The sequence below is a fragment of the Nicotiana tabacum genome, chromosome 12 (genome assembly GCF_000715075.1).
Source record: "Nicotiana tabacum cultivar K326 chromosome 12, ASM71507v2, whole genome shotgun sequence".
Lineage (NCBI taxonomy): Eukaryota > Viridiplantae > Streptophyta > Magnoliopsida > Solanales > Solanaceae > Nicotiana > Nicotiana tabacum.
The window spans coordinates 94,523,792-94,548,919 of NC_134091.1; the positions used below are offsets into that span (position 1 = coordinate 94,523,792).

The 25,128-nt window shown below is 40.8% G+C and overlaps 1 protein-coding gene across 1 annotated transcript; it reads right to left on the reverse strand.

The window, feature by feature from the left end:
* Positions 1 to 20,460: 20,460 nt before the first annotated feature.
* On the reverse strand, positions 20,461 to 20,859 carry LOC107784997 (uncharacterized). Its single transcript, XM_016606210.2, has one exon. The coding sequence runs from the start codon at positions 20,857 to 20,859 to the stop codon at positions 20,461 to 20,463; it is 399 nt and encodes a 132-aa protein (XP_016461696.2).
* Between the last annotated feature and the right edge of the window lie 4,269 nt (positions 20,860 to 25,128).

A 25,128-nucleotide genomic window follows, 5' to 3' on the forward strand; every position in this document is an offset into this window, starting at 1 on the left:
TTTTCAGAGTTGGCCCGTCATGCTATCTGGTTGGTTGCCACAGACAGGTAGAGGATCAGGAGGTTCATAGATGGCCTCACTTTTCAGATGTGATTGCTTATGACTAGAGAGAGAGTGTCTGGTGCTACTTTTGATGAGGTTGTCGACATTGCTCGTCAGATTGAGATAGTTCGCAGCCAGGAGCGGGTCGAGAGGGAGGCCAAGAGGCCTCGTGGTCAGGGTGGATTTAGCGGTGTTCCTTCTGGGGGTCAGTTCCACCACGGTAGAGGTCGTCCTTTCAAGCATGCTCATACGGCTTGCCCAGTTCACCGTGGTGCACCATCTGGCCATGGTTCACACAGTTATCCACAAGGCCATTCATCTCTCAGTGCTCGCCCAGCTCAGAGTTCGTCCTGTGCTTTATCGAGTCAGGTCTCGTCTATGCTAGGTCGTTCTATCAGTTATTTTAGTGCTCGGGGCTCCCTTCAGTCCCCAGCACCAGCACCGGGGAGTTGCTATGAGTGTGGAGATTTTGGTCACATGAGGAGGCAGTGTCCCCGCCTAGTGGGAGTTCTATCTCAGCAGAGAAGCTAGTCTACGACATCAGCACCGATTTCTTCACCACTCGCTCAACCAGCTCGGGGTGGAGCCCAATTAATAGAGTGATTTCATACTTAAAGGCTCAACGGATGGTTGAGAAGGGTTGTCTATCCTATTTGGCTTTTGTGAGGGATGTTAGTGCAGAGGTCCCTGCTATTGATTTTATTCCTATGGTGTGTGATTTCCCGGATGTGTTTCTTGCAGACCTGCCGGGCATGCCGCCTGAAAGGGACATTGACTTCAGTATTGATTTGGTGTCAGCCACTCAGCCCATTTCTATTCCACCATATCGTATGGCACTGGCAGAGTTGAAGAAATTGAAGGAGCAACTTCAAGAACTCCTCGATAAGGGGTTTATTCGGTCTAGCGTGTCACCTTGGGGTGCACCAGTTCTATTTGTAAAGAAGAATGATGGTACTATGAGAATGTGCATTGATTACAGGCAGTTGAACAAGGTCACAATCAAGAACAAGTATCATTTGCTGCGTATTGATGATCTGTTTGACCAGCTTCAGAGAGCGAGGGTGTTCTCCAAGATTGATTTGAGTTCATGGTATCACCAGCTGAAGATTCGGGACTCAGATATTCTTAAGACAACTTTCAGGACCCGATATGGCCATTATTAGTTCCTTGTGATGTCTTTTGGGCTGACCAACACCCCAGCAACATTCATGCATCTGATGAACAATGTGTTTTAGCCTTATCTTGACTCGTTCATTATTGTATTCATTGATGACATCCTGGTGTACTCTCGTAGCTAGGAGGAGCATGCCCAGCATCTGAGGATTGTGTTACAACGGTTGAGGGAAGAGAAGCTTTATGCAAAGTTCTCCAAGTGTGAGTTTTGGCTCAGTTCATTGGCGTTCTTGGGGCACGTGGTGTCCAGTGAGGGTATTCATGTAGACTCGAAGAAGATAGAGGTGGTTCAGAGTTGGCCCAGACAGTCCTCAGCCACGGAGATTCAGAGTTTTCTCAGTTTGGTTGGTTATTACTATCGTTTTGTGTAGGGCTTCTCATCTATTTCATCGCCCTTGATTAAATTGACCTAAAAGGGTGCTCCTTTCAGGTGGTCGGGGGAGTGCGAGGAGAGCTTTCAGAAGCTCAAGACTGCTTTAACCACGGCTCCAGTTCTAGTTCTACCATCAGCTTCTGGTTCTTACACAGTGTATTGTGTTGCCTTGCGGATCGGTATTGGGTGTGTTATGATGCAAGATGGTAGAGTGATTGCTTATGCTTCGCGCCAGTTAAAGCCTCATGAGAAGAACTATCCTATCCATCACCTTGAGTTAGTAGCTATTGTTCATGCCTTGAAGATTTGGTGGCACTATTTATACGGGGTCCATTGTGAGACTTACACTAAACATCGGAGTTTGCATCATCTGTTCAAATAGAAGGATCTTAACTTACGTCAGCGGAGGTGATTGGAGCTTCGTAAGGACTATGATATCACCATTTTGTACCATCCCGGGAAGGCCAATATGGTGGCCGATGTCTTGAGTCTTCGGACAAAGAGTTTGGGGATCTTAGCCTATCTTCCAGCAGCAGAGAAGTCGTTGGCATTGGATGTTCAGGCCTTAGCTAACCAGTTTGTTTGATTGGATATTTCTGAGCCGAGTTGAGTATTAGCTTGTGTGGTCTCTCGGTCTTCTCTTTATGATCGTATCAGGGAGCGTCAGTATGATGAACCCCATCTGCTTGTCCTTAAGGACACGGTCCAGCACGGTGATGCTAAGAATGTCACTACTGGGGATGATGGTGCATTGAGGATGCATGGCAGGCTATGTGTGCCCAATGTAGATGCGTTGCGTGAGCTGATTCTTCAGGAGGCTCACAGTTCGCGGTATTCTATTCATCCGGGTGCCGCGAAGATATATCAGGACTTGAGACAACATTACTGGTGGAGGAGAATTAAGAAGGACATAGTGGAGTATGTTGCTCGATGTCTAAATTGCCAACAGGTGAAGTATGAGCATTGGTGACTAGGTGGGTTGCTTCAGAAGTTAGAGATTCCAGAGTGGAAATGGGAGCGGATCACTATGGATTTCGTTGTTGGGCTTCCATGGACTTAGCGAAAGTTTGATGTGGTTTGGGTGATTGTGGACTGGCTGACCAAGTCAGCTCATTTCATACATGTGATGACTACCTATTCTTTAGAGCAGCTGGCTCGAGTGTATATCAGCAAGATCGTCAGGCTTTATGGTGTACCGGTATCTTTTATCTCTCACTAGGGTATGCAGTTTATATCACGGTTCTGGAGGGCCGTACAGCATGAGTTGGGTACTCGAGTGGAGTTGAGAACACCATTTCACCCTCAGATGGACGGACAGTCTGAGTGCACTATTCAGATATTAGAGGATATGCTTCGTGCGTGTGTGATAGAGTTTGGGGGTTCGTGGGATCAGTTCTTGCCTCTAGCGGAGTTTGCTTACAACAACAGTTTTCAGTCGTGCATCCAGATGGCACCGTATGAGGCTATGTATGGTAGGCGGTGTAGGCCTCTGGTGGGTTGGTTTGAGTCGGACGAGGCTAGATTATTGGATACAGACTTAGTTCAGGATGCTCTGGAGAAGGTTAAGGTGATTCAGGATAGACTACACACAGCCCAGTCCAGACAGAAGAGTTATGCGGATTGGAAGGTTCGTGATGTTGCAGTTATGGTTGGAGAGCGGGTCTTGCTCTGGATGTCACCCATGAAGGGTGCTATGAGGTTTGGAAATAAGGGAAAGCTGAGCCCGAGGTTTATCGGTCCATTTGCGGTATTGCGATGTGTTGGGGAGGATGCTTATGAGCTTGCCTTTCCTCCCAGTCTAGCTGGAGTTCATCCAGTATTCCATATTTCTATGCTCCAGAGGTATCACGGTGATCCGTCTCACGTGTTGGATTTAAGCTCAGTCTAGTTGGACAAGAATTTATCTTATGTTGTGGAGCATGTGGCGATTTTAGATAGGCAGGTTCGAAAGTTGAGGTCGAAGAATATTGCTTCTGTGAAGGTTTAGTGGAGGGATCAGCCGGTCGAGAGGTGACTTGGGAGACCGAGCATGATATGTGCAGCCGTTATCCTCATCTTTTCACCACTTCAGGTATGTCTCTATGCTCATTCGAGGACGAATGATTATTTTAAGCGGGGGAGGATGTAATGACCCGGACGGTCGTTTTGAGTGTATGATCCGTGATCCCCTATTTTCTGCTTTCCTCGTATCTATTTCTGCTTATGTTACTTGCCGGGAGGTCTTGTTTTTAGTTTCGGAGTGTTTTGGGACACTTAGTCCCTAAAACGAAAGCTTATGTCTTAGGAGTTTGACGTAGTCAGAATTGTGTGAAGACAACTCCGAAATGGAGTTCGGTCAATTCTGTTATCTCTGTTGGGTGATTTTTGACTTAGGATCAAGTCCGGACTGTGATTTAGAGGTCTGTAATAGAATTAGGCTTGAATTGGCAAAAGTTGGAATTTTGGCAATTTTGGCCGGCAGTGGAAATTTTGATATCGGGGTCGGATTTGATTTCCGGGAATTGGAGTAGGTTTGTGGTGTCATTTAGGACTTGTGTGCAAAATTTGAGGTCAATCGGACGTGGTTTGGTAGGTTTTGGTGTCGTTTGCGGAATTTGAAAGTTTAGAAGTTCTTTAGGCTTAAATCCGTGTGTAATCGGTGTTTTGATGTTGTTTGAGTGATTCGAAGGTTTGACTAAGTTTGTATTGGGTTATATGACTTGTTGGCAAGTTTGGTTGAGGTCCCGAGGGCCTCAGGTGGAATTCGGGAGGTTTCGAACTTGGTTTTGGATATGAAAGGGCAGCTGAAGTGCTGATATAATCGCACCTGCGGAGTGGGAACCTCAGGTGAGAGCTCGCAGAAGCAGGGATGGGACCACAGAAGCGGCCAAAGATGAGTTGAGCAGAAGCCGCAGGTGCGAAGAATTTCCCGCACCTGCGATGGTCGCAAAAGCTGGCAGCTGGGCGCAGGTGTGAATTTTAGCCACAGGTGCGATGGTTTTCCACACATGCGATAGGCACAGATGCGGTCTTGTAGCCGCAGGAGCAGAATCTGGGATTTTAAGTTGAATTCGCACCTGCGATGGATTTTCTGCAGGTACGGCATCGCATATGCGACAGTGGGTCCGCAGATGCGAAAAGTCTGGGTAGAAGGTTTAAAAGCAAGGGTTCGCGATTTTAGTCTTATTTCACCATTTGAGACTCGAACTTAGGAGACTTTGGAGAAGATTTTTGAGGGGATTATTGAGGTAAGCTTCTTGTACTTGTTTTGTATCACAAATCTTGATTCCCCGCTGATTTCCCCACCTAATTAGCGAGTTTTTGAAGTGAAATTTGGGGGTTTAGGGCTTGAGAATTGGAGAGTAGATTTTGGGGATTTGGAGGACCAAATGATGTCGGAATTTGATGAATTTAGTATGGTTAGACTCGTGAGTGAATGAGATTTCGGGTTTTGTGACTTTTATCGAATTTCGAGACGTGGGCCAGGGAGGCAAGTTTGAGCCGATTTCGGATTTGGGTTATAATTTAGTAGTTTCTTGTGGAATTGATCCCTTTGGCCTATATTGATTATCTCGTATTGTTTGTGGCTAAATTCGGGGAGATTAATTCGAGGGGCAAAGGCATTGCGGAGTAGGATTTTGCGCGGTTTGTGGTAAGTAACAGTTTTAAATCTGGTCCTGAGGGTATGAAACCCCGGTTTTTATGATGTGATTATTTTGGAGGTGACGCACATGCTAGGTGACGGGCGTGTGGGAGTGCACCGAGGGGGATTGGGACTTGGTCCGTCCCATGAGACTATAAAATCAAACAGCTTATTGTTAATTACACGTTCCCTCTATCTTCTAGAAATTAACTGCCATTCATATTAGAAACCATGCTTAGGCCATATGTTATCATCGTTGGGACCCGCAGCGGTCTAGTACTTGTTGATTAACTGTTATTTGTTGTCTTGAACTCAGTCACAGTGCTACTTGCGAGTCATATCTCCGTTTTCTTTTGTTTTCTTGTTGACACTTGTTATTATCTATTTTGGTTGATTTGTATAATTTCTGAAAGCCCGAGAGGGCTGGAGAGGTTAGTGACTGAGATAGGGCCTGAGTGCTGAGCTGTGAACTATGTGAGGGTATATGGATCGGGTTACACGCCGCAACGAGCCTTATGGCTATTTATGGACTATGGATTGGGTTGCATGCCGCAACGAGGCTTATGGCTACTTATATGATTGGGTCGGGCTGCACGCCGCAGCGATATAGCGCTTGGGCTGAAAGGAGCCCCTCCGGAGTCTGCACCCCCCCAGTGAGTGCAGGTACCTCTTGAGTCTGAGTACTGAGGGATGAAAGCCGAGTGATTTGAGCTGTTGTAACGAGTTGAGTGACTGTTGCCCTGAGAGGCTGTACTTGCTTTTTCATTTGTTGATGCACTTAGTTGCTATCTGTCATTGTTGTGAAATTCCTGAAAGTTTCTATATATGGATTACCTGAACTTTAACTGTATAAAACTGATTTGACTTAAACTGTCAGATGTGAAAGTATGTCTATTCTTTGCTGGAATTGTTGAAAATGAACTGTAATTGTATAGCTCGTCACTACCTTCTCAGTTCCGTATTTATTTTTGTTACTTATTGAGTTGGTTGTACTGACGCTACGCCATGCACTTTGTTTGCAGATCCAGGTGTTCCCAATCGTAGCGGGTGTTGATATTTGAGCAGCTGATTCCGGAGACTATCGAGGTAGCTGCATGGCATTCGCAGGACTTGGCTCTCCTTCATTATCTTATTTGCATTTCAGTTCTTATTCCTTAGATGTTGTATTAGACTGCTCCTGGTATAGATGCTCATGTACTCTGTAACACCCCGATGTTGGGCTATGTTTCTTTTCCGCACTTATGCTATGAGTTTTACCCCGTTTTTATGTAAAACTCTGGTTACTTTAAATGTCTTGATTCATTTCTGTTAAATGTTGAAAGTGTTTGGAAACAACAAGCAAGTGGATTATCTCCTGCGGGATGTTTTGAAGTTTGTGTGATCCTTCTGTTGTTGGTTGGCAGTCCTCTTTTACCAGTAAAAACTGTTCATTATTTGGACACTCCTACAAGAAGTTATGACCAAATTCCCAAAGGTTGGCTCTACAGTCAATTTCGCTACCGCAGAACGCTTCCACGGACCACATAAGCATCGCAAAGTGGAGCAGAGACGGGTAAATTTTGAAAAAAACCATTCTGCTATCGCATAATTAATTCTGCTGCCTACGTAATCGATTCTGCTACCACATAATTGCACCACATAATTGACTTCGGGGGTCATTTTTGAAAATTTTCTTATCCGACCCTATTTTGAAATAAGGACTTTGGGGGTCATTTTTAAGGGTTTCATCTGATATTTTTAGAGAGAGTTGAGAGTATCTTAGAGAGATAAAGAGAAGACCTAGTCATTTGTTCATCAATTCTTGCTCAAGGCTTGAAAATTTCACAAGGATCTTGCTAGGGCTTTAAAGAGGTAAGAATTTCTTCCCCCAATTCTTCAATTTCGAGTTTGGAGTAAAAGATGGGTGATTGGGAGTATGATTCTTGGGTGTAAGAGTATTAATTATATATTCTTGTACCAATAATGTTTGTGGAATGATTAATGAGCTAAAATAAGTAAAGATTGGGTTGTGGAATGAAGGAAATCTTGTAGAAAAACCTTGTAGCCAAATTTGCACACCTAATGTTTGATAAAATGCTCAAATGAGCTGAGACCATGAATATCTTCCTAATTTGTGTTCAATTTTGTTATGTCTCAAAATAGATTGAAGTTGCTAGGATTTCCGGAACATTGTAGTTATTTAAGGAAAGCTCAAAACGAGGTATGTTGGCTAAACTACTCTTTTAGAAATGAATTTCATGATGTTCCCGTAAGTTTCAAGTATTGTTGGCTCAGATTTCTAATTCCCATGTTCCGAGTTGTTCCTAATAAATTCGATTATCCTGAGTAAGTAAAGTGTCGAAAGATGTATGTATTCAAAATGTGTTCCAATTACTCCTATCATATTATGTTATCCTTCGGGAGTGTGTCTAAGAATGATATATGTTATGGCTTTGAGTCGTGTTCCAAATGAAAGCTAGTATGCCAAATTATGAGAGGAAAACTCGATATGCTTAAGACTCTTAATTGCTCATATATGTACCTAAAGTCTTGATTGGAAATGCCTTGTTGTTGATAATCTATAAAGATGCTCCAAAAGTGAAAGAAGTGAGTTGAAAAAAAAAGTGTGGCCACCGTGCCAAGAATGAAAGCTATACTTGTGGCTAGTGGTGCCAATGAAATGAGATGATGTGAGAAAGATTATGGAATGAACCTTGATTTAACTGTTCCAAAATTACTTCAAAAGTGGATTTTCCTAAAAGCTTATGTCCTCAAGTCATGTCCCAATGTGGTTGTTTTAACTAATGCTATGTTTTGTGAGTATTTTTAATGTGTTTTGCGTTCGTAAATATTCGTGAGTGGAAATTGTGTATTGCCCTTTTTGGGAAAAGTATTTCAAGAATAAATTGTGTGTTACTTATTTATGATTTTAACTTGCGCATCGATTGCCAATCAGTTTACTCCATTTCTTGGAAAGGAATCTATTGTGCTTAAATTCTTCATTTCTAATGAACTTAAAGTTATGATTTCCGGAATATTATATATGTTGATATTTATGATGATGATCCATGAAAGGAAAGAATGAAAGTGTGGAATATAAAATACGGCCATTGTGCCATGAATGAACAATCATGTGTATGGCCAAGAGAGCCAGTGAAATAATGATGTTGTAAGTGATTGAAAGTACCAATGAGGCTATATAAGGTATGAAAGTTTATGAGGTAAATTGCAATTTGTACTTCTTTTTTCTTTGTATGCAAATCAAAAATGTTTTTGGAAGTATCGGTAGTCACCGAGGAAGGGTAGGTTGAAATAACCTAACCCCGAAACTACACGTGCCGGTGTAGGAGTGGATTGTGATCATTCCTATTATTTGGGATGAGATTGATGTGATAAAATTATTCCCCTTAATTGGGATGAGATTGATTGATAGAAAAGGATGATGTCGATCCACACGGCATTGTGGTGAGATGACCTAGCCGATCGGGTCGTGATCGGACGTCATGCCGCACACATACTGGTGATTGTGCTGGAAATTGTAATAGAAACTATGATTGTGGTTGATGACTCAGATGAGACGGCCTAGCCGATCGGGTCGTGATCGGACTCTGTGCTAAAAGTACGGTGGTATTGGTATTGTGAACATTAGTATTGTGAACATTGGTATTGTGAACAGTGGTATTGTGAACAATGGTATATCGGTGCTAAAGATCTCCCAACCAAACATATATAATATTATCTTCGTATTTTGGAAATTATTATGTTTTAACTTAGACATTTGGATATCATTGATTGTTTATTGTTGTTCCATGGTTTTCCCTTTATTATATTGACATTCTATTTGGAAAGTGGACAATTAACTTTACATACTAGTACTATTCCATTTGTACTAACGTCCCTTTTGCCGGGGGCGTTGCATCTTCAATGGATGCAAGTGGTTCATCAGCGGGCAACTTTGGTCCTCGTTAGCAGTTACTCCCTATTCAGCAGGTTTTGGTGAGCCCTACTCTATTCTGGGCCTGATATCATTTGATGATGTACTTTGTATTTTGAGGTATAGCCGGGGCCTTGTTGCTGGCATTTCCATATTACTCTTTTGTTGTACTTACAGACTCCGTAGATAGGTTGTGGGTGGTGTTTGATGTGGGGAATTGAACTAGAAATGTTGGTATTTGGCAAACATGTTTTTTTTAGTATATCTATAAACTTGTAATATTTTGAAAATAATGAAGCTACTAATGGAAATAAAATGGGAGTTGTTAATGAAATCTTTTCAATGTTTGATTAATGGAGTACATCTCCTCTTTATTCATGGATGAGTTTGGGTAGAAGGAATCTAATAGGCTTGCTCGGCCGGGTTCACTCGGTTGAGCGCCGGTCGCGCTCCCCGAGTTCAGGGCATGACAAACTCGAGGTAAGTCTCCTCTCTAACCTTGTGAGGGGTAAACTACCCTCTGGGTGATATTTATTGTTATGTGCAACAAGTAGTGGGTGCTACATGCACACGAGGTGACGAGAGTCCGTACATAGCTAAAGCATGTTTGGGTAGACTTAGGACTTTATCATGTAATATTTGAATTGTTTGGACTCATTTTGCTAGCTTAATTAACTGAAATTTTAATAATAAATATATGTATACTAGTCCGAGCCTTATCCTTGAGTTGTTGGCTAGTTATTTGAGAAACGCTAAAGATTATATTCATTTTGTGCTCATGTACTGTATTGTAAGCACGTGTCTTGTAATTCGATAACTTTCTTACTTTCTTGTGGAGCAGGCCGAATGCCTCGGCAGTATAATAGATGCATCTATGGTTCATGCCGCTCGACCCTCGGTATTGTACATATTATTTTGGATCGGGCCGAACGACCTCGGCATAATCATGCGTTATATCGCTGGTAGTCTGAACACTCACGAGATTATCCTTCCACTGATGCCCGACATTTTACATGGTACTTCTTATCTGTTTGTTACCGGTACTTGATACATCTGAGTTGATGAGGTAGAATACAAGATTAAGAAATTCGTATTTTAAAAGAAATATTTGGAAGATTAAGTAACTTACAGATTTACCCCATTATGGTTGTGTGCTTCATATCTGCTTATTGTTTTATTATATTGCTTTGTTGGACCTTTAGTAAGTATCGATGTCGACCCCTCGTCACTACTTCTTCAGGGTTAGGCTAGATACTTACTGGGTATGCGTTGATTTACGTACTCATGTTGCTCTTCTGCACTAAATGTGCAGGATATGATAGGTTCATTTGGTTATCATCTTGGCGCGTAGGCGCACCTGTTGAGGAGCCTTTATGTGAGATGCATTCCAGGCTATGAATCGCAGTCCACCAACTCTCCATCATACTATTTATTTTATCCTGTCTTATTTACATTCTGGACAGATGTTGTATTATTATTGTACTCCTTAGAAAATACTCATGCACTTGTGATACCGAGTTTTGGGGTTATACTAGTTGATGCTTACGGTTTCGTATATTATTGTCGCCTTTCATTTCTTTATTAAACTATAAATGTTGTACGTTCCCGTAGATTTAGAAGTGTAAATCTCCTTCCTTATTAAAATCTCTAATTTCAGAGGTAATAAAATGAGTAAATAAATTGGTAAATCACGGTTGGCTTGACTGACAACGGCGTTAGGCGCCATCATGACCTATAGTGGATTTTAGGTCATGACAATTAACTTAATATCTATTATAAAAACAGTAGTGAACACACAGGTATAGAGACAAGAACTACAAAAAGCTATGAAAAGTATCATTAAGGTGCAGGAGGAAGAATACCTTAAGACTGCACTACTAGTCTAGGGATCAGAATATGACCACAGGAAGGCCAAACATATTTATCAGGTCATCAATCAAACATCCAAGTGCAAAACTAAACTTCCACAAGCAGAAGACATCAACTAAACCCAGAGCAATATCTATTTTAACAGTATAAGCACATGTTGGGAATTTTCTTAAGTGGCAATAATAGATTTCAATTTGAAATTCTTGTATAACTCAGGTGGTTAGATTATTAAGGCAAATAAACTCAACATGTTCCTCTGAAACTGTTCAAATGCAGCACATAACAGCAGAAAACATGAGATTGCTTTAAGTGAAATACATGCAAATGCTTTAGCACCCATTCAGACCATCTTCTAGGTTATCCAAAATCCCTATAGGGTTTAATCTAACATACATTGAATATTTATAATGGACTTAATCAAACTCTCTAAAAGTGGCAACAGGCAATAAAAGTGTCTCAAACTTAGCAGCGTGATTTCTAACGTATCATGCTCTCAAACCATGTTCAAACATACTATTGAACCTTTACAACTAAGAGAATCCATTAAATATAGGGCAATGCATTCCCTTGAACTAAACACATAAGGATTATTGAGTTTCCTTGAATTCACAGATGATGACAACTAACCTACATTCCTGATTCCTATACGATTCATGTTGTAAAGTCATTAATGCAAGCAAAGTTCAACTTATTTCTATGAAGCAACTTTAAATGAAAAGTGTAGCATCTTAGGCAATAATCCTTCTGAATGAGCACGCAGGAAGTTTAGCAGTGAGACCAGGCAAACACATAATCATAAGAACTAACATAAGACATTTCAAACTCACAAACAATGATGTTTTCAAAGAATCGTAGAGTTATAGGACATATTTGAGAAGTAGATATCCTAACAACAAAACTGGTAAGTTAAACTATAACCTCAAACTTGCATTGTATCCTTGAATTTGTACAACTAATCATGGTTCCAACAGTGTAAAGGTAGACAGGTAAAGTGTATGGCATAGGTCAACAAGTGGGATAACATTATCAACCCCAGGATTGGGGTAATGCAGATATGGTAGACACAGGTTCTCAGCAAGACATCAAATAAGATTACAGGATGTTCATGGTGGCATAGTCTAAGCATGATGCGTCAAAAATGAGTCTCTCTTAAATAGAAGACAGAACAGGAAGTTCATGAACAAAAATGCATAAGTGCAGGAGCTAACAAAGATAACATACATACAGTGATGCCTCTAGAGATTATAAGATTATAAGATATATCAGGCGAGTAGATAATATAATAACCATGAGTTTGTCACATGAGTATAGATTGTAATGACATAAGAACTCTTAACAGACATAGTTTTAGCAATAGATTATTTGGCCAAAGTAGACAAGTTAGAAGTGTGACATGAATACTATGATGAGAGTCACTATATTGTATCAGACATGAGCTCTTAACAAGATATCAAGAAGGTCTGAGACATAGTTCAATTAAGTTAACTATAACTACGAAAATACACATAGATTCATCAAAGACTATTAGCTAGTTATAGAGGTCTAGCAGGATTTAGAGCATTCACATAGGAAGTATCTTTTTGAAGTCTATCAGTACAGAATAGTGAACACTAGCTTGATTACGAATTATCAGGGGATGATTAACTCAAACAGTAACAATAATATGTGAAAGAAAATCATAATGATTAATCACGAAGCTATTAATGTGTATCATAAATGAAGGTAATTATCAGATAGAACATTTTAAACAAACATAAAATAGCATAGATAATCAAATAGAGGGGGAGGGTCACTATACATTGACCTTCTATGGAGCAGCAAACCAAACAAAGTCTTTTGTTTTGCCGTTGAGAATCCAAAAACTCGAGCGTGAACAAGCTAAGAAACTCAGAACCGGAGAGAAAAGAAAAGAGATCAGTGAGTAAGCTTTTAATTTTCTTAGATGTTGAATAGTATTCAATTGTATGTTAAGTTTGTTCTCTCTCTTCGTGAGAGAAATTAAAGCTCCAATTTATAGTGGCATTCAATGCCTAGGGTTTCAGCTGATTTGAATTTTTAGTGGAAGATGACAGTGGGGTTGATGACGATAGAGAGGGAGTAAAATTAGTGAAGAACAAAGGTAAAAGCACAAAATGATTTACCTGGGCACGAGGAGTGGCCGTTGAAAAAGAAAAACCATCTAACAAAATCCCAATGTCTAGAGGTCACTACATTTGACCTCTCGACAAAGAATAATAATTTAATAAAAAGTTTAATATGGGAAAAATAGTGACCATTGTAATCCAACGGTTAGGGTGAAATCTAGTAGGTGTTAAAAAATAAACGAAGAACGTATATTAAATGTAGATCGTCGATCAATTGGATTAACGGTCCATATGCATGTGCATTTCTTATGTGAGTGAGATGGGAGAGCTTACGTGGAGATTTTTGATTGGTTCGCACTAGTGGGGGAGGATTTCCAAAGTGAAAGGAGAGGGTTGGATCTGCACCGGGTCACAAGTGTGGGTTGAGCTAATGTTTGGGATGGAATTGATTTAATAATTGGCCACATCATGTTTAATTGGGTCTTTTGCAATTACAACCTTTTAAACTTTAAACCCCTTAAAATTAATTCAATTAAACTTAACTAATCCTAATTAAATATGATAAAAATATAATCATCAAATACTCTATAGATTACTATTATTAAAATACTTTATTTACTCAAATTATTAAGTTAGTTTTGAATTATTTAAATAGTAGGCTAGCCAATTAAAAATCAAGGATTAATTTGTTAAACCAATTATAAAGCATGCGTATCATAATATAGAAGTTATTTTAATAATTTCAAAATAATAAGGGTAATATATTTTATAATTATGTAATATCGAATTATTAATTTCAATACTATTAATCACTAATATTTATAAAATAGGCATTATTGATTAGAAAACATTTCAACATATTTTTTGAAAATTATTAAGTATAAATAAATTAATTTTAAAAGAGAGGGTCAAAATTGGTTGTCAACGGCTACTCCTCTTTGACCGGAGACGATAAAAGAGTTTTCGGGCAAAGAAATTGACCCAAGATCAATTTTGTCCCGACTTTAGGCATGTATTGTAGGAATGGAATAACGATTTGGGGAAGATTATGAGTTGTAGGGTTAAGGAAAGATTAAAGAACATTAAGAAAGATTGGGAAAAGTAGGGCCGTATTCTGGATTTGAATCGCCTACATACCTCGGGCGTAATGAGGATCAGGCCTCATGTAGTTCTGGAATGATGATTTAGAGAGGGTGGTGCTTACAGGTGTTGCCCTAGTATCATGTTATGACGATACTCCAAGACGAGAAGATCTCGGAATCCAGAATGACTTTGTAGATTGTAGCTTGATTATGAGACTTGAGAGATTCGATAATTTGGAGTTCTACTGATCAAATTTGAGCTGGAGTTTGGATCCTTGGACCGCTTATGGGTTTGTTGTCCCTCATAGCATTGTAGCTTGGTTTGCTGGTTAGAAGAAGTTCCATGTCGCGATGTTTGATCCTGCAAAGGAAAAATACACGCATACCCATGTGTCGTAATGCAGATATGTTAAGATATGATGTAAATAATGCAGGAATGATGATCCCTAGCTGCCGGCTAGCTATTATTTGGGATCATGGCGATGGGATATTTGAATCTGAGGTCTCCGAGCTCTGGAGCATTATTTGGGATGCTGGGGATAGGCCTTTGAATTTGACTTGATTGTTAGCCGTATTGTGTACCATTCCACAGCTGTCGGAGCATTAAGTCTCCACGTGATGGGAGAATCTCCACGCGATGGGAGTTGTTGACTTGAAATGTAAAATACCTCCGCATGATGGGAGTATCCCCACGCGACGGGAGTAGTTGACTTTGAATGTAAAAATATCTCTGCACAATAGAAGTGTATGACTTGAAATTTAAAGGCATGTAAGGTGCATAAATAATACATCAAAACATTCAAGATAAAACAAAAAAATAAATGAGCATGCCCAAGAGATTCTCTTGACTGCAAAACTAAATTGCAGCCATCGATCAGCGAAACGTATGGCGGAATTGGATGGTCTATCCTTTGATTAAAGAAGTCGACGATGAAATTTGAAACTATGTACTTGGAATCTCTCGTATGGCGGAGTGATGGTGCGATCTGTGCGAAGTGCTCCAGTTGGCGAAGTGAACAATTTGCTATATGCAGGGCTCCGGTTGACGAAACCAGTGGTTCAATATATATAGGGTGCTCCGATTGGTTGAGCACACGGTTTGCTATATACAAGGATCCGATTGGTGAGGTCGGTGGCTCGATATGTTTATGGTGATCTAATTGGTTGAGCAGGCGGTTTGCTATATATAGAGTACTCCGAATGTGTTGAACACTTGGTTCTTGGAGTACCTGCAAGGAATTTGAAGTTAGTCCTTAACCATATGAGAAAGTGAATTGAGTAATGAAAGAGAGATGAGGGCCCATGAGATGGTAGCGGATCCGTCTTGTTCCTAATATGCCCAGTATTCTTCGATTCCCATTGGTCCTGCACTCAAAGAAAAAGTCTTAGTAGAGGGAGGGGCTGTTGGTTTGTGTTGATCACGGGCCTGGCCTTGCCCTGGATCTGGTGAGATTATTCCACGAAGTTTGGTAGGTGAAACGATAATTTTCTAGAAAACATTTTTAAAAATGTTCATTTTTATGGCAAGTGTTGTCGTTCTGGATTACGATATGTTTAGAAGTTCCCTCCGACACGAGCGTCATTTTCTGAAATGACTTTATCCCGTTGCTGATGATTCTGGAGATGCCCCTAATGACGTAGCTTCTTTTTGTCATGATCGCGTCCTAATCTAAACAAATGCATTACAAAGGTTTCCTAGGGTTCTGATCGAACCTTTTCAGGCTACCTACATATTCGAACAGAATCAAGTATGAACATAGTTTGAGGATAATATAATGATGAATGAATTATGAAGATGGCCTAGCATGACTCAAGCAGCCTACATATCCAAATAGAATCAGGTCAAAACGTAGTTCGATTATAATAAATGCAAAGTATAACGACCCAACCGGTCGTTTTGCTTTCTTGAACCACGTTCCCCTAAATAAGACTTCATGTACGTGCTTTTACTGTTTTATGACTTGCGGGGATAGTTAGTTCGGGATTTGGAAGGGTTCGGACTGAAATCAGAACACTTGGCTCCTTAAGTTGGCCTTAAAAGGATAAGTTTGACTTTGGTCAACATTTTGATTAAACGACCTCAGAATCAGGATTTGACGGTTCCAATAGGTTCGTATGATGATTTCGGACTTGGGCGTATGCTCGGGTCGGGTTTTGGATGACCAGGGAGTGTTTCGGCGCCTAATAGTGAAAGTTGGCTTTTTGTGTGAATTTCATAAGTTTGGGTTGAAGTGGATCTTTACATTTTAGACGTCCATTTGGGATTCTGAGCCTGGGAATAGCTCTGTATGGTGATTCTGGACTTAAGGGCATGTCCGGAATTGGATTTGGAGGTCCGTAGATCGTTTTGGGATCATTTGGCAAAATAATAAAAATTTGAAGTTTTTGAAAAGTTTGACCGAGGGTGTACTTTTGATATTGGGTTCGTATTCAGGTTCCAGAAGTTGGAGTAGTTCCGTAATGTCATTTAAAACTTGCACGCAAAATTTGACGTCAATCCGAGTAGTGTAAGTACGTTTCGGCGCTTTGGGAGTAAATTGAAGAACTTAAAGTTCATATTTTTGATCCAATTAGTTTGGGGTGTGATTCTTAGTTTTAATATCGTTTGGGACGTTCCGAGGGTTCGAGTAGGTACGTCTTATGATTTCAAACTTGTCGGTATGTTCGGGCGGGGCCTCGGGAGCCCCAGGTATCGATCGGACGAGGCCCGGACCAAATTGAAACTTGGGAGCAACAACTGAAGTTCCCAGCTGCTGGTGTAATCGCACTTGTGCTTGGCCAGCCGCAGGTGCGAGCCAGGAGCTGAAGAAGCGAGCAAGCCAAGGCTGCCCAGGATCCGCATGAGCGAGGAGTTTGGTGCACCTGCGAACGCGCAGGTGCGATGACTGTGACCGCAAAATCGTCTATGTCCGCAGGCGCGAAAGAGACGTCCGCAGCAGCGGTTGCGCAAGAGCGGCCCTGGCTCCGCAGGTGCGATGGGCGAGTGGCCAGGCCTGTTCCGCAAAAGCAAAGTTTTGACCGCAGAAGCGAAAGTCCCTCCGCAGGTGCGGAAACCGCTGAAGCCAAAATCCTCCATTTAATGCGGGACTTAGTCATTTTGGCTCATTTATTCCATTGTTGCGCGATTCTTGGAGCTCTTAGAGAGGGGATTTTCATCTAACACCTTGAGGTAAGTAATTCCTACTAAACATGAGTCAAATACATAACTTATGGGTAGGTTATAACATGTAAATTAGTGAAAATCATGGGTTTAGGAGAAAAACCTAAGTTTTTGATAAAAATTAGATTTAATCATGAAATTCATTATGGAATATGTAAAAATCATATATTTGAGTTCATGAGGTTAGGGGTAACAACTTTCTTCGAAAATTTTCGGAATTTGGGCATGTTGGCCAGGGGTGAATTTTAAGAATCTTACACTTAGGGTTGGGTAACCTCTTTAATAGTTGGAATACGAACTTTTGAGCATGTATTGATTAGTTTATATACCATTTGATTAGTTTTGGGTTGATTCGGCACCAATTGAGGGTGTGAGCTCATTCTTAGACCGGGAAGTAGGCCTTGAAATGAGGTAAGTCTCTTTTCTAACCTTGTAAGAGGGAATTAATCCCATAGGTGAACTTAATCATTATGTACTTCTATTTGTGGGGGCTACGTACGTACGAAGTGACGAGAATCCGTGCGTAGCTACTATTCATGCTTATGTCCGGGTAGATTTAGGCTTACACCATATTTTGTTGATATCATTGCTTGTTTATGCTTACTAATTGTTTGGATTAAAGCGGAGGTTGAGGATTACAATATTTTAAGGGTTCCTAGATGAATTTCTTATTTTGAAAAAAAAAAGAATTGAGAAATGTTATGATAACTTGAGAAAATCTATATTCAACCGCTTCGCAAATATATTCCGCGAGCGGGGTAAATTTTTACTACTCTCATGGGAGCGGGCCGTTCGCCTCGGCATGTTAATGGATGTATCTATGGTTTGGGCCATTCGACCCTCGGCAGTGCACAGTATATTTATATGTATATTTGGATCGGGTCATACGTCCTCGGCATAATTCGTGCGTAAAGATATTGGAACCCCTTTATATTTGATATTGTTCCATGGACTTGAAAGGTGAAAGGATTGGACGAGAGAAATGACTTGGTTCTTACTTGAAATGAAAGGATTGTTTACTTATTTTCCTGCTCTGGGTTCTATTATCATTTTATACATTATGTTTAACTAGAACTTCATACTATTATATTTTTGGCCTATAGTAAGTGTCGAAGTCGACCCCTCGTCACTACATCTTCGAGGTTAGACTAGATACTTACTGGGAACATGTTGTTTATGTACTCATGCTACACTTCTGCACTTGATATGCATGATCTGAGGCAGGTGCATCTGGTTATCAGTCTGGCATGCACGTTTGACTTCTGGTCCGAGACCCCACAGTGAGCTGCCTTTCCGAGCCGTTCAGCAATAGCTGTAGTCTCTCTTTTGATTTATTTTTGGTCTATTCTATTTCAGACAGTAGAGTAGAGATCTTTTGTATATTCTACTAGTAGCCCACACATTTGTGACACCAGATCTTGGCACACACTAGTAGACTTGTGATTTTGGTTTTATTTCTATGGCCATAAATACATTCATCTGCTTTCATTCTATTAGTTTAAATCTATTTCTTACTAAACCTATTAAATTAAGGAAAGTAAATTACTTGAAAAAAAACTTATTAAAATGGGGAAAACATTAGATTGTTCACTGTTAGCTTGCCTAGTAAAGGTGTTGGGTGCCATCACGGCCAAAGAGATGGAATTGGGTCGTGACACAAAGTGATAATGGATTGAAATGAAGTGGACAAGTCTGACTCAGATTGTCTACGTATCCAAATGGAATCAGGCTAAAATGTAGTTCAATTACATTAGATGAATGAATTTGGCATGGATTGCCTGCGTATTTCCGCCAAAGGAAATCAAGTCGTGGCGTAGTTCCGAATACATACAAAAAAGATATTTGGATTTTTTATTACAAAAGAGGGAAGGAAATAGGTAGAAACTGGACCCTACATGGGTTGCCTACATATACCCTTGTGGGAAGTCAGGTCGGGCGTAATTCTGTTACAACCAAACCCTAATTCTACTTTCTTCAGATGTAGTATCTCTTGATTGCGTCTGAGTTGATGGGCTTCGTGCAAAATCTGCCGTCCATTTCTGCTAAGATCAATGATCCTCCCGACAAAACTCAATGGACCACATAAGGACCTTGCCAGTTTGGTATGACTTTTCCCATGGCTTCTTCCTGATAGGGGAATATCTTCTTCAAAACTAACTACCCTAATGTGAATTTCCGAGGTTTCACCTTTCTGTTGAATGCGTTAGCCATCCTATTTTGATACAGCTGACTATGACATACTACGTCCATTCTCTTTTCATCAATGAGAAAGTTGTTACTGCCTGACTTATATCCATTCTGTATCATTTAACTTGGCTTCTTGAATGACTCTTAAAGATAGTATCTCGACTCTCTGTGGGTATCACAGCTTCAGTACCATATACCAACATGTATGGCGTTTCCTCAGCGGACGTTCTCATAGTAGTCCAGCAATCAAATAAAGCATATGATACCTTTTCGTGCCATTGTCTGTGATTGTCCACTATCTTTCGTAGAATCCTTTTGATGTTTTGGTTGGCTGCTTAGACTGTTCCATTTATTTGCGGACTATAGGCTGTGGAGTTGCGGGCGGATGATTTCGAACTTTTTGCAAATCTCCCTCATGATATCGCTATTGAGATTGGATGCATTGTCAGTGATGATTGACTCTAGGATCCCGAATTTGCAGACTATGTTATTACAGACAAAATCTGCCATCACTTTCTTCGTGACGGCCTTATATGTTGATGCTTCGACCCATTTGGTGATGTAGTCGATGGCTACTAGGATGAAATGATGTCTGTTTGATGCGACGGGTTCTACAGGTCCAATCACGTCCATGCACAAAGCGGCGAACAACCAAGGAGAACCCATTACATTCAGCTCATTAGGTGGAACCTGGATGAATCCCTGTGAATATGTCACTGGTGACATTTCTGCACGTAGTGGATACTATTACATTCCATGGTCATCCAAAAGTATCTGGCTCTTAAAATTTTCTTGGATAAAGTGAAACCATTTATATGAGGTCCGCACATTCCTGCGTGCACTTCTTCCAGTAGTCTTGTTGCTTCGACGACATGTACACATCTTAACAGACCCAAGTCTGGGGTCCTCCTGTACAGGACTTCCCCGTTAAGGAAAAAGTGATTTGCTAGTCTTCTTAATGTCGTTTCTGACCACTAGTGGCATTCTCTGGGTATTCTCTTGCTTCAAGGAACCTTTTGATATCATAGTACCACATCTTACCGCATGGCTCTTCATCTACATGGAAACAATACGCATGTTGATCCCGAACCTCTATCTCAATGGGGTTGATGTAATTCTTGTGTGAATTCTGGATCATAAAGGACAAGGTTGCAAGAGCGTCATCAAACTCATTCTGAATTTTGGGAACATGTTTGAACTCGATCTTCATGAATTTCTTGCACAACTCGTTCACGCAGTGCAGGTACCGAAGGATTTTGACCTTTTTGGTGGTCCATTCACCTTGAAATTGATGTATTAGTAGATCAGAGTATCCTATGATCAGAAGCTCCTTGATGTTCATGTCGACTGCCATTGTTAGCCGAAGGGTGCATGCTTCATATTTTGTTATATTATTTGTGCAAGGGAACCTTATCTTGGTTGAGGCTGGGTAGTGTTGTCCTGTTTTAGAAATTAGGACTGCCTCGATCCCTACACCTTTAAAATGTGTTGCTCCATTGAAAAACATTCTCCATCCTGGGTATGACTCTGCAATATCCTCCCCTGTGAATAACACTTCTTCATCTGGGAAGTATGTAGTGAGTGGTAATCCTTATCCACTGGGTTCTCTGCGAGATGATCGGCCAATGCTTTTCCTTTGATATCTTTCTGTGTTACGTACACAATATCAAACTCATTGTAAAAAATCTGCCATTTAGCCAACTTTCCTATAGGCGTCGGCTTTTGGAAAATGTACTTAAGCGAGTCGAGTTAGGATTTCAGATGTGTAGTGTATGATGTCATATAGTGCCCTAACTTCTGAGTGATCCATGTCAAAGTTTAACATGTCCGTTCTAACAAAGTGTATTTGGCCTAATACGGCATAAACTTCTTGCTCAGGTAATAGATAGCTTGCTCTTTCCTTCCAGTCTCATCATGTTGTCCCAACACGAATATAGACGTGTTATCTAGGACAGACAAGTATAGTAACAACGGCTTCGCGGGTTCGGGAGGAACTAACACTGGTGGATTTGATAAATATTCCTTAATCCTGTCAAAAGCTTTCTAACATTCTCTTGTCCATTTTGTAGCGGCATCCTTTTTTAACAACTTGAAAATAGACTCGCAGATTACCGTTGACTGAGCTATGAACTTGCTGATGTAGTTTAATCTACCGAGGAAACTCATCACGTCTTTCTTACTCTTAGGTGGTGGAAAATCTTCAATGGACTTGATCTTTGAAGGATCCAACTCTATCCCTTTCCTGCTAACGATAAAACCTAATAGTTTTCTGGCGGGGACTCCGAATACATATTTTGCAGGGTTCAACTTCAAACTGTACCTCCACAAATGTTTAAAGAACTTCTTCAAGTCTCAAAATGATCTGCACTTCTACGAGACTTGATTATGACATCATCCACATATACCTCTATTTCCTTGTGGAGCATGTCATGAAAGAGGGTCGCCATGGCCCTCATATAGGTAGCACCGACTTTCTTGAGACCAAATGGCATGACCCTGTATCAATAAACTCCTCATGGCGTAGTGAACGTCATATTCTCCGCATCTTCTTCATGCATCAGGATCTGGTGGTACCCGCCAAAACAATCCACGAACTACTGCAACTTATGTTTCGCGCAATTTTTGATAAAGATATGGATGTTTGGTAGAGGAAAATCATCATTTGGACTAGCCTTATTGAGATCTCAATATTCCATACATATCCTAATCTTCAAATCCTTCTTTGGTACAGGTACGAAGTTTTCCAACCATGTAGGATAATTGGTGACTCTCACTACATTTGCCTCTATCTGCTTGGTGACTTCTTCTTTTATCCTCAAACTCAAATCTGGCTTGAATTTTCTGGGTTTTTACTTGACTAGCAGTCTGGCAGGATTAGTGGGTAGCTGGTGTGAGACAATGTTGATGCATAATCCAGGCATATCGTCATATGACTAAACGAACACATCGATGTATTGTCAGAGGAGCTCTACCAAATCCTCTTTCTGTTCTGCCTCTAGATGGATGCTGATTCGAGTTTCTTTAACTCATTTTTCATTTCCTAAGTTGATTACTTTTGTTTCTTCAAGGTTGGGGTTATTCTGGCTTTTGAACTACTTGATCTCTTATGGGAGGATCTCAGGCACCATGCTCTCATCGTACTCTTCGTAGTCTCGATTGTTTTGATTGAGGGTTTCGTTACATGTCATAATCAAGGAATGTGAGTTTTTATCGATTTGATAACTGAAAAGAAAAACTAAGTATAAATTAGAACTAAAAAATGAATTTGCAATGATATCAAGAAAAGTTCTTTTTATTTCATCAAAAGGGGAACGTCTAAGTGTTCAAGGAGGCAATTGACAAAAAAGTACAGGCACGGTTCAAGCCTCAATTGACCATGCATTTTCTTTTTTAAAATCACTATAATTCCATACTATCAAGACTCCCGGCAAACTAGAGACGAACCGGCGGTCCAATTCTGCAAAGCCTCTCCTGGTTCGGCATCCTGAATGGTCAATGTCTTGATATCAGCTTCGTCGCAACATTTCTCGATCATAGTCACAAACAATCTTCCCATTCCATCAACAATGTCATGCTCTGGTGCTGAGCCCTGAGCCGGACCCGGAACACACTCTGGTACAAAGGCCTTCTTCCCAAGGTTACCCATATAAGTCTTAATAGTTGTAGGTTAATATCCTAAGCCAGCGGTACCCTTCTGCCATTTTGGCTCAATCGGTTCTATTATCCCATCAGATCGAGCTCCCAACTCGGTCCCCGGTCGGTACCCATACTTCATCATCTCTCTCATTGCCATCTTTGATCTGTACGATGGCTGCATTCCATGATTCTGCTCGTTCTTCTCCATCTATGTGGCCTGCATAATCTCGACCGCATGAAAGGTGACCCCGTTCAATCCTTCTATAAAAGGGACTGCATTCACCAAATAAGCTGATCGGCTCCATTCTCCATGAATTAAAATCGTTTGGCAATCCCACTCAAACTTCATACACAGATAGCGGGTGGATGGTACTGCCCATGCTATATGTATCCAGGGCCTTCCCGGCAAATAGGAAGACGAAATGTCCATCACTTGAAATAATATCGAGAACTCAACTGGTCCAATCTATAAGGCTAAGTAGATCTATCTGATGACATCCTTCTGTAACCCATCAAAAGCCCTTACTCTCACATGTCTTTCCTTCACCTCCCTCATATGAATACCCAATTCTCGTAGAGTAGAGAACGGACAAATGTTCACTCCGGATCCTCCATCGATGAGCACTCGAGATATAACTTTATCCCCAACTTGACTGTGATGTGCAGAACGTTGTTATAATCCATACCCTCTACAAGGAGTTCATCCCTCCGAAAGGAAATCATGTTTGCTTTGTCCATTTTTCCAATGGTTGTTGCTAATGCCTCGTAGGTAGTATTTATTGGCACACTTACTCCACTTAACACCTTTACCAAGGCATCCCTATGTATGTTGGAGCTCATCAGTAGATCCATGATCGATATGTGTGCATGGGTCTTTCTTAACTATTCCTCCACAAAATATTCTTCGACTGGCATCTTCCTCCAAAATTTTGCTATCTCAGTATCCGTTATGTTTCTTCTTTAATTATGTTCTCTACTTATATTTCCTCAATTTATCTCCTCTAGAGTGTAACACCTTCCTGACCTGGTCATCCTATGAGCAGCTATAGAGTCTTTCATTTTACCCTTTTCTTTTTGCTGGTACGCCCATGGCAGTGTCTTGTACTCTCAACTTTCCTCATTTCTGATGGCGGTGGTGGACCGTTGTTGGTATTTTTGGACCATCACCGGTGGTTTCAACTGTATAGTAATCAATGGAGTCTTTCGGGGTGGAACTCTTACAGCCTCGGCATTCCTAATTATGACGATGGTCCCCTTCAGATCATAATCTTCGTCCAATGTAATCATGTTAGCTCCTTGATTTCTATGGTTCAGCAGTGGGTTACGATTCACATTCGGTAGAGTCGAAGTATATTAGATGGCTCCACTCTTGATTAGCAGTTCAATTTCATTTTTCAGCCTAAAGCAATTCTCAGTATCGTGCCTAGGAACACCTGAATGGTAGGCACAATGCTTGGTTGCATCAAAGTATTTGGAAGATTGGTCAAGAATTCTCCCTTCCACCGGGTATACCAAACCGGCTCTCTTAAGCCTTTCAAACAACTAGGCTAAGGAGTCATCAGTTAGGGGTAGTTCCTGGGATTTCTTTATTCAAAATTTGGGTATACGTGTGGTGCACAGGCGGGTCTATTTGGATGGGTGGTGGTTTGGACTGGATCATATGGTCATGGTGGGTTTGGATTTATATAGGTGCGAGGTGGGTTGTATTAAGGTTGGGCGTTATAGTATTGTTGTGTGATATATACTAGAGCGTAGGTGGGTTGGTGTGAAGGATGGGTATTCATGGGGTAATAGTTGTTTCTGCGAGGTGGACTGGACTGATAGTAGGGAATAATTATTGATACTTCTTCCTTCTTCTTTTTCCCACTGCTTATAGAACCAGATTGAATTGCCTTGCTGGCAACTTACAGTGCGGCCATAGATTGTATCTTGCCTAATTTGATTCCTTCTTCCAAAAAGTCTCCCATCTTAACCAGCTCGGGAAATT

What these genes read in the sequence shown, in the direction of transcription:
- LOC107784997 (XM_016606210.2), bottom strand. Translation starts at nt 20,859, where the DNA reads ATGGCAGTCGACATGAACATCAAGGAGCTTCTGATCATAGGATACTCT.